At 38.0% G+C, this 18,413-nt stretch overlaps 2 protein-coding genes and 1 pseudogene across 3 annotated transcripts; 1 reads left to right on the top strand and 2 right to left on the bottom strand.

The window, feature by feature from the left end:
* Positions 1-957: 957 nt before the first annotated feature.
* On the bottom strand, positions 958-2,977 carry LOC148697715 (protein NETWORKED 3C-like; annotated as a pseudogene).
* Positions 2,978-5,449: 2,472 nt separating this feature from the next.
* Positions 5,450-6,861, top strand: LOC137716342 (uncharacterized). Of its 2 annotated transcripts, none has more exons than XM_068455780.2 (3): positions 5,450-5,780; positions 5,991-6,094; positions 6,234-6,861. In XM_068455780.2, exons 1-3 carry the CDS (start codon positions 5,609-5,611, stop codon positions 6,651-6,653), a joined length of 696 nt encoding a protein of 231 aa, XP_068311881.2. In that variant the 5' UTR covers positions 5,450-5,608; the 3' UTR covers positions 6,654-6,861. The 2 variants fall into 2 exon arrangements, with proteins under 2 accessions (XP_068311881.2, XP_088546640.1); XM_088690514.1 differs by having other exon boundaries at positions 5,673-5,780; positions 5,938-6,094.
* Positions 6,862-13,857: 6,996 nt separating this feature from the next.
* On the bottom strand, positions 13,858-17,721 carry LOC137715142 (protein TRANSPORT INHIBITOR RESPONSE 1). Its single transcript, XM_068454378.2, has 3 exons — positions 16,839-17,721; positions 15,270-15,762; positions 13,858-15,125 (listed from the first exon to the last, which is right to left on the bottom strand). The coding sequence occupies exons 1-3, from the start codon at positions 17,300-17,302 to the stop codon at positions 14,328-14,330; spliced, it is 1,755 nt and encodes a 584-aa protein (XP_068310479.2). The 5' UTR covers positions 17,303-17,721; the 3' UTR covers positions 13,858-14,327.
* Positions 17,722-18,413: the final 692 nt, after the last annotated feature.

Genomic DNA, 18,413 nt, shown 5'->3' with positions numbered 1-18,413 from the left:
TGTGTATTGAAGTTCTCATGATTTATGTCATTACCTTCCTCTCAAAACATAATTACTCTTCAATTATTGTTGTTAATTATTGTTCTTAAGTAGGAATATCATTGAGAAAATGGCTTTCACATACTTCTTTTTCCTTTTATGCACAATCTTATTATTTGAGCTCCTTACTTTCTTTTTTATTTATTTAATCAAATTGACAAAAATAAATTCGAGAAGGAAAATGGTGAAAGGAAATTACTTTCCCTGTTATTGGAGTAGATATTCTTGTTATACGAGAATGTTGTCAAAGATGTTGATATTCTTGATATTGCAACATTCTAGTATAACAAGACTATTTACTCTAGTGACAGGGAAAGTAATTTCCACTCACCTTTTTTCTCTTCGAATTTATTTATGTCAATTTGATATATCAATATGTTTTTTTTTTATTGCCGGTGTCTTCTATCTGCTAAAGTAAGTAGTGCTATTTGAGAAAATATCTACAATAAAGCCTCGTTTGATAGAAAGAATTGGCTTGGATATGACTATTCGCTATATTAAAGGCATTTTAAAAGAAGAAATGGATGGCAAATCCACACGCCCCTTTCACACTCCCCTTTCAATTTTCAGCCGTTGTATCGAATAAATTGAAGGTTACTCATAAAAAACAGTTGTCCCTTTCAATCCTACCATTTTCGTGCGGATTAGTAATATATTCTCTTCATGAGTAACCTTCAACATGGACAAAATAAGAAATTTGTTATCCATTTGTTCCTCTAAAATGCCTTCAATATAGTGAATAGTCATACCCAAGCCAATCATCTCTATTAAACGAGGGCTAATAGTGCTATATGAGAGTTCTTCCTTTATGATTTATATCAATATTACTTGAACAAAAGAAAATGATTCAGCTACAGGCAATTCAATTAACACAAGAAGAATAATAACAATAATTGAAAAGTAAATACAAAGAAAAACTTAAGAGAATTGCTAATTGGATTAAATAAGAGGGGAGAGCCCCCGTTATATAGGCACATCTATCTAAACTGTGTACTACAAATTATATACAAACTGCAAACATGTAAAACACAACATCTAGAGTGCAACAATTTTCCCATGAGACTTTGGAGACCTGTTAAACAAATTCCTCAAAAATGTCCCGGTGAATTTGTTGAGCGCGAAGGGACTCGAATTATTCGGCGATTCTCTGGCAAAACACTTCTTTCTTAGCTCCACATCTCCTCTTTGAGCATATCCACTGCTAAACTCAACTGTCTTATGACCTCTCTCTTCACTTCATCTTTCTGCTGCAGTTCATCCTTCTGAGTTCTGTGGTCTTCCTCAAGCCTCGCTATCGTTTCCCTCAATTTCCTCACCTCGTCTTCGCTAACCCTGCTCAATGCATTCTCTTTTGTTTCTTCATCAACTCGGGGTTCATCCTCCGGTTCAGGATCATCAACTTCAGACTCGGAATACTCCTCTCAGGTTCATCACAGGTTTCAGAGTGGCTATCGAAGCTCAAATCCACAACGCTCATCGACTTCTCAGAGTAACATTTGGTTGAAGAGAATGGAGAACCTATCGTTGTCAGCAAGCATGTTCCGGAATCAGACTTCACTTGATCATACCGCTCAGCCAATGAACGGTGAATGCGATAGAATTCTTCCACAATGCTGAGCAGCTTCGGCCGCTCTTTATAATACATCTCTGCACATTGAGCAAATGAATCTGGTTCTTCCTGAATCAGCTTTAGCATGGCCTCTCTGCCATTGAAAAAAATAAACATCCATCAATTTTCTCCAAAAGAAAACATCTGGTGAAGTGAATAGTTCACATGAACAAGTTGGTAAACGCTACAATTTCACTTAGAATTATGGACACACTGATAGATTTACATTGGGTGTTGCAGATGTGTGTTAGGTTAGTTACTTAAGACGGTGTTTCCCCTCTTGTACCGGACCTCGGACCCTCCCTTCCCTTAAATTAGAATAGTTTAAGATACAATATAGTCCTGTAAAATAGAAATAAGAATATGCATTATGTGCCTATAAGGTTCTTTTGGAAATAACCAGATTCAAGTGGGTCCAAAACATAAGGAAGCCATACATATAAAAAGAGCACATAAAGTCTACAGAGAAAAACCATTCTGGAAGGGTAAATAGAAAAAACAGAATTTAACAATTTTCTGTGGAGTGCAGTAACAGCAGTGAGGATCACCATTAGGATCCAGTATTGTACTGGATCTAATCATCAAAACCGTGACTTTACATATGACCTAAGAACTAAAGTCACATGATGATAAGATATAGTACATCTCTTGGTGGGTGAAATCCAGGGTTAATTTCCCCACCCCTATCCCATCTAGTTCCTCCTGGTCTTCCATTCCATCATGTGTAATGGTACCCCTCCACCCTGGAGTAATTTTAGTGTGATCGTTACACCCTCACGTGATGTTGCTCATTTGAGTTATGGTTATAACATGTGTTTCTATCCTAGTCTACCACTCCGTCGTGTGTAGGATCCCTCCACCTGAGAGACTTTGATGCCCCTGTTTCATACACCTCGTTTCCTATTTCAGGTCACGGTGTATGAAACTATAGCAGGTACATTATTCTGCCTCCGTCCTGCTCTGAGCAAGGGATCAAGAGGTCCATACTAATGAAGGAGAACAAACTCACATGTTTAAAAAAAAAAAAAAAAAAAAAAAAACACCCAACTGGGTAATCAATTTCCAATGTCACCAACCATTCTACCAACCTTATTCACTCAAATTGCATAAAAGTTTCATACTTTATAAGGTCCCCCTACTCCCCCACCTCAATTATTAAAAAACCAAGCACCAGACTTCGAAATTTCAGAAGATTAGAACTATGTCAACGGTCACAAATTAGTACAGATAAAAATTGGTACCAGAGAGAGTGGTTTGAAGCCATGGGGAGCGTTTGGAGATGCTGTAACTGTCGTACAACCACCAGTGTGTCATCTGCTGCCTCGTCATTTCTTCTCACCTTTTTCTACCTTTCAAGTTCAAAACTTTACACACTCAAATTTCACAGCTTTCATTAACAAGAGAAATTATCTACACTCAAACGCTATGTAGCGGTATCTTAAACTAATCATATATAAATAAACATGTGTCATAACTTTTTCGCTTAACCAGCATGATTGATTTGGCAGAGGTTTTGTATAGATGGCTTTGGGAGAGGTTTTGTCTGAGAGTTTGAAAGGCATAAGTTTGTATACGTGAGAGCACTTTGAGTTTGTGGGTTCTCCTGTATTCGTTGGAATTCAATAAAGCTTCCGTTGTTAGAGAGGTGTTCCTATATTGAATGAACTCTAAATTCATGTGTTGTGTATTTCTTTATTGCTTCATTGTTTGGTTTAGTTTTTACAACACCAAACACTATGCCTTCAACGGGCTCCTTCCGCCCACTGGTTGACAAAAAATGGAAAGTTTCACCTGCAACCAACCAACCAAACAAAAATGTTATGAAGGGGGTCTGCAAATGCAAAAATATCTATATGTATAAGAATCAGTAGTGCTCATTTTAGACATAAAAATGACATATTTGTTGATCCTCTAAAAGCATATGTTATGTCAAAAATAATATTCATGCAAACACACAAAATTGACCTCTATTAAAGAGTGTCAGTAACGGGGTTAACTTTGTGTGTCTAAATAGTTTGGTACTCTACAAAGGGACTTCTATGTTAAATTGTTAAAAGCAGACAATCACTCTTGCACCGAGGTCTCAACATTTTGTTTGTATCAAAGGAACATAATCAAAAAGTTAATATTGCGAGAAGATTGTGCCTGCGAGAATGGTACGGATGGTGGAGCTGCTCATGTACGTAATGTCCTGGGAGCAGAAATCCCCTACACATTGGCCTGGTTTGCAAAGAGGATGGCGACCGCAAGGGAGAGGCTGATAAGATTTGGACTGGCTGCTAGGGTAAGGAGGTACCTTGGTACGAAAGCATTCGTTTCGAGGCTTTTGACAATCCTCACAGAGATTCCATAAGAGGCTGCTCCCAGTGTCAATGTACAAGTAGTATGATTTGAATGGACCCGTAGGAAAAGCCGCATTGAAAGTGCCAAGGCCAACCTGTATAATGTAAGTTGCAATAAGCTCAAATTGGAGCTTCGGACGGATCAAATCGTTGGTCCTCGTTTGATTTGTATTAATATTTGTGTCGAGGGTCGATGCAGTGATGAAATTGAGTTGCGGATTAAATAGTATATGAAAAATTTTAATAGCCATGGTTGGTAGGCTATTAAGTTTTATCATATACTATTAATATTTGTTAAGTCTCCTAAAACTTTTATTGAAAAATTATGTACTTTTCCATATGAGTAGTTTTTTCCTTTGCTTAAAAATTTCCTTTTTTGCAGTTTTTTCCTTGTTTAAATTTCCTTATTAAGGTTTATCACATAAGAAAATATCACGTACTTTTCCGTATTAGCATAGCAATTATACCATGCATATAGTTTTTCCTTTTCTATAAATACATATAAGATGCATGCATGTCTTTGAAAACGTGCATGTATTGCAATACCGGTTTTGAGGGAGGAGGATTATCTCCCATCATAATCTCTTTCTCATTTTCTCATCTTTTATTTGAACGATTTTAATTAAATCACGTCAACGTGCATCTCTTCCTATCTTTTTCTTTGGTAATAATATTATTGGTTTGTTCTACCATGTGGCATTTTCGTACCAAAGTAATTTCGTACTGCAAATAGGATAAAAATTCTAATCTAATCACAAATGTAGGGAAACTTTATCACTAACTAGCTAGTAGGCGGACACCCTTACGGAATTCTTTTTTAATATTCTTGCTAAAGATGTAAAAATTATAATTAGATTATAATAAAGTCTTATCCTTTCGACAAAAAAAAATGATGATAGAATGTTAAAAATGTACATATTTGCTGAGTTAACCTAGCAAAAGTTGTTAAAAAAAAAAAAAAAAAAAAAAAAAAACCATTTTGCATATGGACACTGACTACAAATTTAGAGAGCAACCGTTCATTCATTCTGGTATTATATAATCCTTTATAGACTCTCTTCTCACTTTAAGCGTGTGTATGAGAGTCATCATGCACGAGAGATTTTTCAATTAGCCCGAAATATGGGACAATATGCCATATTATTACGAGTACGTCATGATACGAACTTATTTGAACTACAAGATCAAACCAAATTATAGAGCAAGATTTGATAAGTAATAGTCAACAAATTGGAATTCATTTATCAACATATGTTATTATATTTTGCTTCAAGTATTCCTCTACTTATATGATGACATATGTAGTATGTGTCCGTATTTCGTATTGCTGAACTCTCTCTCGTCATGCACGTGAGATCAAATCCTCTATTTCCGTCGATTCAAATCATAGCCGTCGATTTTCTGCACATCCCTCTCTTCCAGACTAAGAAATCGTAGCCGTCGACGTAAATCCAACGGCTTTGGTGTTGCTTGGGGGAAATCCTCTGCGAGTCTCTCTTTTACACTTGCACTAGAGCACGGTTTTACATGACCCCAATCTGCAAATTAGGGTTTCCAATTCGTCCGCCTTCCCCAATTCCTTCATCAATTTCTCAATCTTTTCCAATTCCGCTCAGCAATGATGAATCGACACCCAAAGCACGAAGAAAACAGAGAGAAATTCAACGGCTCGAGATCGAATAGCATGAAGAAGAAGAAAAACATGAGGAGGATGGGCGGGCAAGGACTTTCGCTCGAGGCCTTCGTGAACGCCAAATCGAACAGCAGCTACTTCAACCCAGCTTTGATTAGTATAAAAATCCCTCTCTTTTCATTTCATTTTGATTATACTCTGTTCAATTTTGCTTCTTTTTTTTTCTTTCAATTTTTTAATTTTTATTCGTTTCTGTTTCAATTATTTTCCTGTTTATATGATCTTCTTTTAATTTTATTTAATTTGATTGTTAGGTATGAATTTATGATGATTTTAACGAACTGGGTTCGTTCTGATTTTGTATCAGAGAAGCAGAAAGAATTCTACAAGAATTCCAAGTATGTGAACAAGTATAAGAAGTCACTGAAGCAACAGCAGAGCAATCCTCCATTGGCGATAAGTCACTTCGAGGTTTGATTTCTTTGGCTTAAGTTGGATTTTATTTGAACTTAGGGACAAGAATTGTTGTTAAGAAAACCCAATTGAAATCCTGTTGTGAAAACGAAGTTTGGAGTTGATATCTTAAGTCGTTTATTATTTCGGTGTACAGGAGGAGATTGAAACCAAAGATGGTAAAAAGGAGCGCGAAGCGGAGTATGTTAGTAAGAAGGAGAAGGAGAACGAGACTGAATGTGGTAGTGAAATGGAGAACGGAACTGGAGATGATAGTAGAGAGGAGAACAAAACTGGAGGTGGTAGTAAGATGAGTAAGAACGACAAGAAGAAAAACAAGTACGGTGCTCGTAGTATATTGAAAGTGTATGAGATGAAACATGAAGATGAAGAGAAGGCAAGAATGGAAAGGGAGGCGATTATTCAGGCGAAGAAGGAAGAGCGAGAAAAGGCGGAAGCACGAAGGAAGTCTGCTAGAGAGAAGATGCTTAAGAAAACGCGTAAAGGTCAGCCTGTTATGAAGTACAAAATACAGCATCTTCTGGAGACTATTCAAGGTTCTTCAAAGCAAACGTAGTTCGCGAAGATTCAGAGTTCGTTTTGATATTTGGATGGTTGTAATGTTGTTGATTGAATTACTACTCAACTAAGCTTGGTAGGAGCAGTTCCGGTTCCTGTAGCAATGTAAAAACAATTTTGATACTTTTAGGGCAGCGAATCGGTTCTCTACATATTGTTGTTCGAATAGTTCTTTTCATCATTTGCTATGAACGTTTAATTACTTATGTATTGTTTATTTAATAATCTGATGTAGCTGAAGCAGTGCTGGTGCTTATTGATTTCAGTTCCGTTGACAAACATAGGCATGCTACTCATCTAGCTGATATGATACAACTGAACCAGCCATGCACCAAGCGAAACTTCATTTCGGTCATGTTGTCACGCACTAGCACACGCAGATAGACATGAAACGAGCCAGTGTTCGATCACGAAAGTTGTCAGCGGTTCGGAGGTGGTATGCGGATGAACATGATGCTGGTTTGGTATTGTTTTGCTTTGAAAAAAAACTGTTTGTGTGCTATGAGAATAAACAGCTGTGAAATAAAGCAGTAGAGTGTTTGGTAAACTTTTTTGTAAAAGTGCTTTTGAAAAGAAAAAAAAGCAGTATTATAGTGTTTGGTAAACTTTTATGTAAAACAGATGTGAAAAAAAAACTGGTTGTTCAAAGCTGGGTTTTGCAGCTTCTTGTTTTTGACTTTTTTAATCCAAAACTGTGAAAAAAAGTTGAAGCTGAATGTTTACCAAACACAAAAACAGCTTTCAGCTTTTTTTTATACTAATTTTTTTAAGAATCACCTCAGTACCAAACCACGCTGGCTCCAAACCTGCAGCAATGGCAAAAGCTGCGCACCATTATGCTTCTGCCGAAGTAGAAGCTCCTCGGTATCCATACAACTTGGTCCCCAGAAGCTACTTTTGAGTTTAGAGTCCAAAACGTCTTGTGGTCATTGAGTCCAAACCTATTGGGCTCCAATTTGAGAGCAACCAATTTGAAGCCCATACATTAGTCTTCATTATGTTTTCTTTTTCTTTTGAGTTGGGAGAGACATACGTGGGGGTTACCATATCGGTTAGAGTTGTGCTATCTCTTACACTGTTACACACCTGAGTTTGGAATCTCTCACACACCTGATCCGAATCCGATATTTAGCGTACTCGGATTCCACAATAATTTACTTTGGTCCTTTTTTTTATAATGTTATTCACACCCCTTTTTACCTTCCAAACATCCTTATTAAGTTTTGTTAATTAATCTTCTTAAATTCATTCATTTAACTCGACGGCCAGAAATTGAAAAGAATATGTGAGAGGATTTGAGTTGTAGATTGCAGGTGCAGTAAATAATTTTGGTAGAAACTTTAAAATCACTAGGCAAAGCCACAGACTGAAAGCCTGAAGCATTGCAACTTTCCATCATCATACTACCAACAATTACTTTGTTAGGGTTGGTTGGTGGTGAAATAGTAAAATCAGAGGGGCAGAGAGTGATGAAATCTCCAAAAGAATTATGGTTTTAAAAAAAAAAAAATCTAATGAAAATGATTTGAAAAACTTTAAGTTTTAACGATAAGGACAAAATAAAGCATAAAGTGAATAGTATCAGTATTGATTTTTTAGTGTAAAAATATGATTTCCCGTTAAAATGAATTTCGTTAAAGTTTCCAAAAACATTAAAAAAGGGAGGAGAATAAAAATGATGATCGTCAGTCAATACCCTCAAACGTGCGGCCATCATCATCCAATAAAAATGTCTGGCAAATTTGATTGCCCCACATTCACTCACTCATCTCACTCATTCACCAACGTTTTCTGGTTTTTTTACCTTCTTTTTTGACAAAGTATGATTTTTGGTCAAGGGTGTTTCGATGAAGTTTCACTTTAGTCTCTATGTTTTTATTGTTATAAACCGTTATGATTCAAGGATAATGACGTAAGTTTGTCAGTTTTTTCTATGAAAAATGGGCAGCGTATGGAGGACTAGACGAGAAGTGTTAAAATCACCCTTTATCTTAATTAGTGATTCTAACAAACGGAAAATGATTCTTGTCGGATCATTTTTTGGGGATCTCAAGAATCTTGCGATTGTGAATGTTTATCGTACATCGTGCTGTCAGAAATCATTTTAAATTTAAAATTAAATATAAATAGTACTTAACAAAAACTGACCGCTCGATGTACGACGAACAGTCACGATCACTAGATCCTCCAGATCACCAAGATATATATACTAGCGGCTAGCTAGGCCTAGGCTAGCTTGAGCCATGAGGTTTTGTGAAACCAACAGTTGAGCATTGAGCACAACGAACTCTAAATCGTTTATATTTGGATACCTGAAGGCCACTAGCAGTTACTTTTTAAAGGCCTTTATGCAAAATGTATTGTTATATGTGTTCATTGTATTCTTACACGAACAAGAGATCATTTTCGTCAATTTCGTAACAAAATTACTATACTCGGTCTGGTCCATTTCATTTTAAAACCAATCTAATCTGGTCCATCCAAATTTGGATCCGCTTGACCCGTGCCAACCCTTATTGAAATGCGTTGTGTGATGGAAATGCAGAAGACAAGCAATATCATCAATTGTGTCTTTTTTTTTTTGGGTTTTTATCACAAATGTTTCCTGAAATTGACCATCTCCATCAAGATGGTTCCTAAAATTGAAAATCAATAAATGTAGTCCCTAAAAATAGGTGTCACAAATTAATGTGGTCCTTCCGTCACAATTTGTTAAAAATTCTGTTAAGTACTGATGTGGCATATAAATGGGCCTTATAAATCATTTTTTTCTCACAAATGGTCTTTAAAATTGACCCACGACACCAAAATGGTCTCTGAAATTGACATGCGATAGTCCCTAAAATTGAAAATTAATCAATGTAGCCCCGTAAGTAAGTGTCTCAAACCAATGTACTCCTTCCATCACAATTTTATCAAAAATTCTATTATACGCTAATGTGACACACAAGTCTAATTAAATTAAAGAAATTATAAATAGACTTAATGTAGTATCCCACATCGCCCGTGAGGGCGTGGTCTTTGGGCCTTATTTCAGAGAGGCCTTTTGGAGCTGCGGCTTGCAAAGACAAAACCGTGCAGTAGCCCTGCTGTCTGCGACCTAGTCCAGGGCAGGGAATGCCAAAGCGGACAATATCTCTGCGAGGGAAGGCGGGATGTGACAATTTGGTATCAGAGCTAGACTCACGGTCGTGGTGTGCCGACGAGGACGTCGGGCCCCTAAGGGGGGTGGATTGTAGTATCCCACATCGCCCGTGAGGGCGTGGTCTTTGGGCCTTATATGTCCATGCCTGCATGTACCTTTCAGAGAGGCCTTTTGGAGCTGCGGCTTGCAAAGACAAATCCGTGCGGTAGCCCTGCTGTCTGCGACCTAGTCCAGGGCAGGGAATGCCAAAGCGGACAATATCTCTGCGAGGGAAGGCGGGATGTGACACTTAATAATTTAATAGTTAATAAAAAAAAGGTTGGAAAAAAGAGAGAACTTCATAGTGCAAAAAGATAAATAGGCTTACAATTAGGCCCTGCTATAAGGAAAAAAAAAAATATCATAATGCAAAAAGATATATATATATATATATATATATAATTGGGGATCATAGTGCAAAAAGATATTTAGACAATTTTTTTTAATTAATTATTAAACTCACATCAATACATAACAAAAAAAAATTATAGAATTATGGCGAAATGATCATATTGATTTGCGACACCTATTTTCAAAGACTATATAGATACATTTTCAATTTCAGGGACCATCCTGATGGTGTGGGTTAATTTCAGGAACCATCTTGATGGTGTGGGTCAATTTAAAGGACCATTTGTGATAAAAACCCAAAAATCTTGTGGGACTCATTTATGTGCCACATCAGCACTTAACGAAATTTTTAACAGAATTGTGACGAAATGATCATATTGATTTGCAAAACTTATTTTCAGGGACTACATTGATTAATTTTCAATTTCAGTAATCATCTTGATGGTGAGAGTTAATTTCAGGAAGCATTTATGATAAAAACTCTTTATTTAAAAAAAAATTATTATTAAGAGGCGGGGAAGGATTTAAAATTGTTAATAATAATTTAAGATGGAGGAATTTCGAGTCGGAATGCATAGTTGGAAACTCAACATCCTATCCACTAAGATATATATATATATATATATATATATTTTTAGAACATCGATATTTTTACACTAAGAAGATGAGAAGTTCGACTAAACCACTAAGATATTAGACCACTTGTACCTATTATGCCTTCTATAACTTTGCAATGTTTATTAACTACTTTGTTTAATTTGTTTTCTTTCACAAAAACCTTTTTTAGCATCAATGCGGTCGTTGACGAAAATTAAACAAAGTAAATGGTTCAGAGGTGGTATGCAGATGAACATGATGCCTCTGAAATGAGTCTAAGAAGGCTCGTTGCTGGTTGCAAACTTGCAATGGTAAAACTTCGATTTTTTCAATTTCGATTTTGTGTTCGGTTATGTGTGTGTGTGTGTGTGTGTGTGTGTGCAGATATATATATATATATATATATATATATATATATATATGTAAAACTTCGATTTTTTCAATTTCGATTTTGTGTTCGGTTATGTGTGTGTGTGTGCAGATATATATATATATATATATATGTTTTTTTTTTTTTTGTCGATTTTTCATACCCATCCTTACCTTAAAATCCAAAACTCCTTTTGGTCAATGAGTCCAAAACTTTTGGGCTCTACTTCAAAGTCCTAGTTTAGAGCAACCAATTTGAAGCCCATACATTAATCTTCATTATGTTTTCTTTTTCCGAGTTTTGAGTTGAGAGATGCACACGTAGGGGTAGCCACATCAGTTAGAGATGTTGTGCTACCTCTTATACATCTTAATTTTGGAAAGGCATCACCTTAAAATTCCTTCCTTCTAATCCACCAAATCAGGGAATCCATGTCATAGAAATTTGATCCAATGGCTACAAACAGGACTCGTTTTAAAAGTTATAATAACTTCAGCCGTTGGATTAATTTTCAATGACACGGATTCCTTGATTTGATGAATTAAGGAGAAACTCGTCGCAATATAAATTAGTACAAAGTAGAAATTTATTGCAAATGCGAGTGTAACAAAATTAGTTAGAGTGAAAGTGCTTCTTCTATGCACTCAAATTCAGCAGGTTAGATTAATTTAAAATACTGATAAACGAAAATACAGCTAGGGATCATCATTCGGCCGGTGAAGTGGGTCGGCAAGAACCCCACGTCCCAAAACCTAAACTGTTTTACTTCGATTTGACCTGATTCGAATCCGAAATCTAGCATACTTAGATTCCACGATAATTCACCTTCCATCTTTTCCAATTTTTTTTTTTTTTTTTACCTCTCCACCTGTATCTCCTGATTTACTTTTTTGGGCAGCAAAGGCAGGTGCAGTAAATAATTTTGGTACAAACTTTAAAATCCCTGGGTCCAACCACATACCGAAAGCCTGATGCATTGCGACTTTAACTGAGGGCATTTTACAACTTTACATCATCATACAACCAACACTTACTTTGATGGATATCATGATAAGTTGGCTGGGGGTGAAACAGTAAAGTTAGAGGGGCAGAGAGTGACGAAATCACCATCGATGGGATTGAGATTGCTCCGGATGTATTTGTTCGGAACACTCAATTTCAACCATGCAGCTCTTCTTAGCTCATTTCACTAATTCATTTTATAAAAATTTAAAAACTTAAAAAGACCCAAATTTTTTTTACCTCTCTCTTAAACAGCCGGAATCTCTGATCGGACACGAAGATCTAGAGTTGATCTCATTACACTTAGTTTGTTGGTGTGAAACAGTAAAATCAGAGGGGCAGAGAGTGACGAAACCACCAAAAGAATTATGGTAATAAAAAAAAGAAAAGAGGAGAATAAAAATGATGATCGTCAATGAATATCCTCAAACGTGTGGCCATCATCATCCAATAAAATTGTCTGCAAAATTTGATTGCCCCACACTCATTCACCAACTTTTCTTGGTTTTTTTTTTTTTTTTTTTAAGATAAAGTATGATTTTGGTCTCGGGTGTTTGGACGAAGTTTCACTTTAGTCTCTGTAGCTGCGTATGGTTTTGTTGTTATAAACCGTCGTAATTCAAGAATAATGACTTGAGTTTGCCAATTTTTTCTACGAAATATGAATAGATAGGCATGTGAGTGATATTTGAAAACTTTTAAAAAGACTAGTCTATCATTGTATTGAACACGTATTAATCAAAGTAATTTTGCCAATTAAAAAAAAAAATCTGACAGAACAAATAAGTTGTAAACTATAACAATCTGTAAATTTCACTAAAGTTGTCATGTCCTGATCTCGAGAATACATTTTAAACTTCTTCTTGGTGCCAAAACATATAGAAATGAGGATCCTCTCCGGATCCTCTTTGTGAAGATCCTGAGAATCCTGTAATCGTGTTCTTTCGTAGTAAATCATGCAGTCAATTTTTATCAAGTACTATTTGTGTTTATTTTTAAATATAAAATTTAAAATAATTTCTGATATTATAATATATGATGAATGAACATGATTAGAGGATTTTCAGAATCCTCACAAAGATCCGAAGAGGATCCTCATTCAACATATAGTGAAACAACCTACACATAAGAATTCGCCATAACTCAACATCAAACTTCGACCTAATTGTTTTTTTTTCTTTTGTTTTGTGTATTGGCTTCTCTTTTTTCTTTTTCTTTGGGTCAGTTTTCAGTAAGCGGTGGCCCTGGTGGGGTTGAGGGTGTCCGTGTCATGTTGTTTTCAACCTCTGTCCTTATTATCTCTACTGTGTATGTGGTCTCTCCCTCCCTTTCTCTCTCTTTCAATAGCTTAGGTCTCTCTCTCCCCTCTCCCTTTGTCTCTCCCTCCCACCCAATAAGATTAACCAGAGAAAGAGAGCAGCCGGAACTCTGAAGTGTGACCATTTACAAAGGTAGCTTTCTTTTTCTCACTCAACTCCCTTTCTTCTCCTCGTTCATTTCCTTTCTCTTTTCCCATCTCCACAAGACAAGCTTACCCGTATATACCGTCACAATAATATCTCGTCTTTGAACACATCGTATGCATGGTGACTACATCTCAAACCCATTTGACACGAGAGGCTTCCAAATCTAGTTTCGCTCATCAAAGATTAAGCTCCAAGAAAGAAACAAAGACGCATCAAATATTACAAATTACAGTTGAAAAATATGAAGCTTTATTTGCTGAGAAGGCTAACAATGTTACATTTGGGGTTCACACGGCAATTACTTCCTGTTGAAAAAAAAGGGCCACATAAAAACATATGCAAAAGTCTGCATAGTGTATGCAATGGTGGCTACGCCGAATAGAAGAAAAACAATAATACATCTCTGTTCAGTTCAATACATTGCAACAACAGGAGTTTCGAGCTTTCAATCACTTTATCAATCGCTAACTGGTATCCCATAGCTCAGCCAATGGTAAAATGATGGCAATCGAGCTCTCGAGCCTCTGTATACCTCTCCTCCCTACCCCCGCCGCCTCACGCTCCAATCAGAGCTGCATATATATTGAGCTACCGTACCCATGAAATTAAACGTGAAACAATTGAAGTACCATACATGAGTGTGTACCTGCCAACACCCATCCAAGACATCCAGAGGGTTTGAATCGTGGAGATTCGCCCGTGTCAAGTAACCCTCAATGCCGAATCTTCATCCATGGTCCAAACAAAACCAGGCATGTCAAACCTTGGCCCTGCAACGGACCTATAGATGTAGAGCTTTTCAACGGGAGAGTTCTCCGGCCTGGATTCTGGGTGCCCCCTCTCATCAATAACTTCAACATTAAGCCTCGGCAACCTCTGGCCAAGTAGCTTACATGCTCCATAACTCACCGAGCATGAAGACATCCAAAGGGATCGCATTGTCTCCAGCTTTGCAGCATTGGCCAAAAGAGCCTTGTCACCAAAAGGACAGTCCCTGATCTCCAATTTCCGAAGATTATCGCACCCAGACAATATATGATGAAGCCCCAAGTCACTATCTCCGGCAAAGGCTATAGACAGCATCTCCAACTTTTTACCATAGGTTCCGATATAATCAAATGCTTGATCAGTTAGTAGACCAGAGACGGACAATCGCCGGAGATTCTTGCAGTTCTCAACAATGGCCCCAAAACCCACATCAAAGGGCTGAAGGGTCAGGTAGTCGGGAATTTTGGGCTCAATTATACAAAGACGAAAACATGTAAAGTTAGGCTGGTTCCTAGCAATGGTGATTAATGCATCATTGGACATTTGCCGGCAGAAGTACAGAACTGAGTGGAGCTTTGGACAGCCCTCAGAAACAGATATGAGGCCCTGCTCTGTCAAGGACACATTTGGTTCCACCACAAATGGATCTGAGGGAAACACCCTTAACTCTCGTAGATCCTTGCAAGATTCCGCCAGGGCATCAAGGCCAACATCTTCAATGTAATCCAATACCTGTAGTCATGTCCTTAATTAGCTACAAATCCAAATTAGCAATTGGATCAAATTCATACTCGCATCTGTAAGCATCCAACCCTTGGACCCTAAGAAAAATTAAAAGCAGAAGAGACTGAAAACATTACATAAAAAAGGACATACCCAGAGGCGCTGCAGATTCGGGCATTGGCTAACAAGCTTTACAAGAGCCGGGCTTTGAATTGTGGCATAACTCAAATTTAGTGACGTTAGCCCAGGGCAGACCGAATAAATAGCTGGAAGATATGATGGTACCACATCCCAAAATCCAGATAGGCTCTTGAGTTCCTTGCATCCTGAGATGGCACGTGATAGGATTGCAAAGACATCAGGCCGCCACTCAGCTGAGTAGGCCCCTGTGCCTAAATCAGTCAGCCTAGGTGCCAGGCGAAGTAGATTGGCTAGCCTGTCAAGAGGCACAGAACGATTGAGCCGGAGACTCCTCAGGTTGGGACACCTAGCCACCAGGCGCTCCAGGGCAGAGAAACTCAACTCAGACCCCAAGCAAGCAATGTTAAGGGACACAAGTGACGTGTACGTATCAGGAAAATGGCTGAGCCAATGCCCACTCAGGTCCTCCACATCGCTCTCATGCAAGTCCAGCTCCCGTAGATTCCTGCATCAGCAAAAGGAAAGAGTGCACCCATAAGACAAGGTAGATAATTTTCACAACGCCAAGCTAAAATATAAAAAAAAAATTTGCTAAATGAAGAAATTGAATAAAACGAAACAAGACTACAAAAACAAATTTCCTAATTAAAATTAGCAACTCATCAAATGACAGCGACTAGACTTCTAAATTTAACTTTTCCACAAACTGAACCATCACCAACACACAAAACTTCACACTTTTTCCAATCCCAGCATTCTTAAAAGTAAAATGCATCACTACTACGTGTAATTTCCTTAATAATTTCCCAAAAGCAAAAGCTGAGAAATAAGAAACTAGATCAAAAGAATCTTAGAGCAGCAAAGAAGAATCTAGTGGTAAAAATCTACGGCGTCCAAGGAACGACTACCATCCAAAACTTTGAAAACAACCTCACATCTCAATACTCCATATCAAACAAAGTAGCCCAGATAACAAGAAAGTAAAAAGTAACCCAAATGATCCTGACTAGACTTTGCTCATTACACATTCACAGAACAAGAAGTTACCGCTCAAATCTATCAGAACACCAAAAGTAAATAATTCAGATCCAAGAATGGAAAACAACTGGGACTACCCAAAACTGGGAAATTATCTCCTGCAAACGACCATCAAAGGCAACAATGTGCAGCTCTAAACCAACCAAATTAGATATCTTTACACATTTACTTAACACTCCTCACAGAGCAAACATGTCAAAATACAAAATATTGGGCAAGAAACTGAGCATTTTTGAATCATGGGTGTTGAAACTATTTGAGGCCTGGCCAATGGCCATAAATGGAAGCTTAAACTCAAGCAATTCCAGCTCAAGTGCTCGTGCTGTAAGAGTAGAGTAAAGAAATCTCACTCGTTTCGCTATTAAAAACCGAAAGATTCAAACTTTAATGCTTTTGAACACTTAAATCATCCTCAGCAACCAAAAGGAACCCACAAATTGTTCAAATAAACAAAGTATCATTGAACAAGCAAAGCTCAAGCTTTCATTTCCCATCAAAAGCAAATACAGTGCAAACCAAAGATACGGAAGCAGAGAGAGATACCTGCAATTGGCAGCAATGGCGGCGAGTCCGTCAGTACTGAATCCCTCACAGGACGAAAGCACGAGGAGCTTCATATTCTTGAAGGACTTGGCAATCAGCTCCAAGGTCTCGTCGGTGACGACCATCCTCTTGAGCTTGATCTCTTCAAGCCAAGGGTAGGCGCTGGCCATGGCGGCGATCCAAGGGTACACGTACCCACCCCAGCCTTCCGGGACCAGATTGAAGTCGGCGAAGTGAGGCTTTCCTTTGAGCTCAATGGATCTAACGTCCGGGAACCGCCTGATCAGCATCCTAGGGCTGACGGCGTAGCAGTTCCCGATGAAAATCCTCCGCCTGCACCACCGTTCGATCTCGTACCACGACTTGCACACCGTCGAAATCGAGTTCCGGTCCTGGTCAGTCTGTATGAACGAGAACACGTACTCCAGAACCTCCTCGGGAAAAGAGTTCGCCCTTTTCGGCATTTCCCGCAGCTCAATCTGGTCGAAAAGCACTAAAACGACGTTGCTCTTCCGACTTCTCTGGATTCGAAGCAGCTGGATAAACAGCGAAACAGAGAGAGAGAGAGAAGCAGAGGAAGGGAAACGGCGTCGTCTAGATCAGATCTGAGACTCCATTAGCGAGCTTATTCGTTGCAGGTATGCAGAAATTAGAGAAAGAGAGGGAGAAAGAGAAAGAGGATAAGGATTTTATGTTGAGATGGGGTGTTAGATTTTAACCGGGGTTAAATCGAGAGGTGGGGTTCTGTGCGACTGATGCTGGTTCACGGTTGAGATGACGACACGTGTGGGAGGGGAGTTGAGAGCCGTTGGCTCGCACGGTGACAGTGGGGTGGTCTTATCTGCTGGGCGACCAAGGGCAGCCGCATAAAACGGGTGTACGTGAAGGGGCTGTCTCAAAGCAAACGAGATTTTTTTTTTTTTTTTTTTTTTTTTTTTCAAACGGAGCAAACGAGATTTTGGGCATAATTTCATATTGGTTAAATTACAATTTGCACGTTTGAGTGCAATTACAAATGCATATAATATTTTCAAAACATTTCAATTTCATACATTTACTTATAATTTATTACAATATCATACATCCGTTTCATAATCTATTAAACTCACCGTTAAGTGATGATGTAACATATCTAAGGCCCCACATGTTTTTGATGACTTAGAAAATAATAATAATTAAATATTAAAAATCAATTTAAAAACTAAACTAAAATAAAACCCACGTCACTCTCTCGCACCATCTTCCTCCCTCACTCGATCGTCTTCTCCAACCATCTAGTTCTACAAATTTCAATACCACTGCCCAAATCATTGCCCAATCGCCGCCGAAATATCGTAATCAACGATGACATAATCCCCAAAGCAGAAGGAGATGCTGAAGAAATTTTGAATTCAGATGGAAAATTTTGCTTTCTTCTTCCTCTTCCTTATATAGAAGTCGAATGGAAAATTTCACCTTTTTGAAGGGATTGGTCACAAAGAGGAGTTGTGGCCATATTTTAGGGGACCCAAGCTCTAAATTTCACCTCCAAATTTAAACAAAAATCCATCTTCTCCCTCCCCTCTTGACCCCATC

The sequence above is a fragment of the Pyrus communis genome, chromosome 3 (assembly GCF_041283825.1).
Source record: "Pyrus communis isolate YQ-2024b chromosome 3, ASM4128382v1, whole genome shotgun sequence".
NCBI lineage: Eukaryota > Viridiplantae > Streptophyta > Magnoliopsida > Rosales > Rosaceae > Pyrus > Pyrus communis.
Note: the sequence above shows the minus strand (reverse complement) of the source record. Positions and strands in the feature narration are given on the sequence as shown.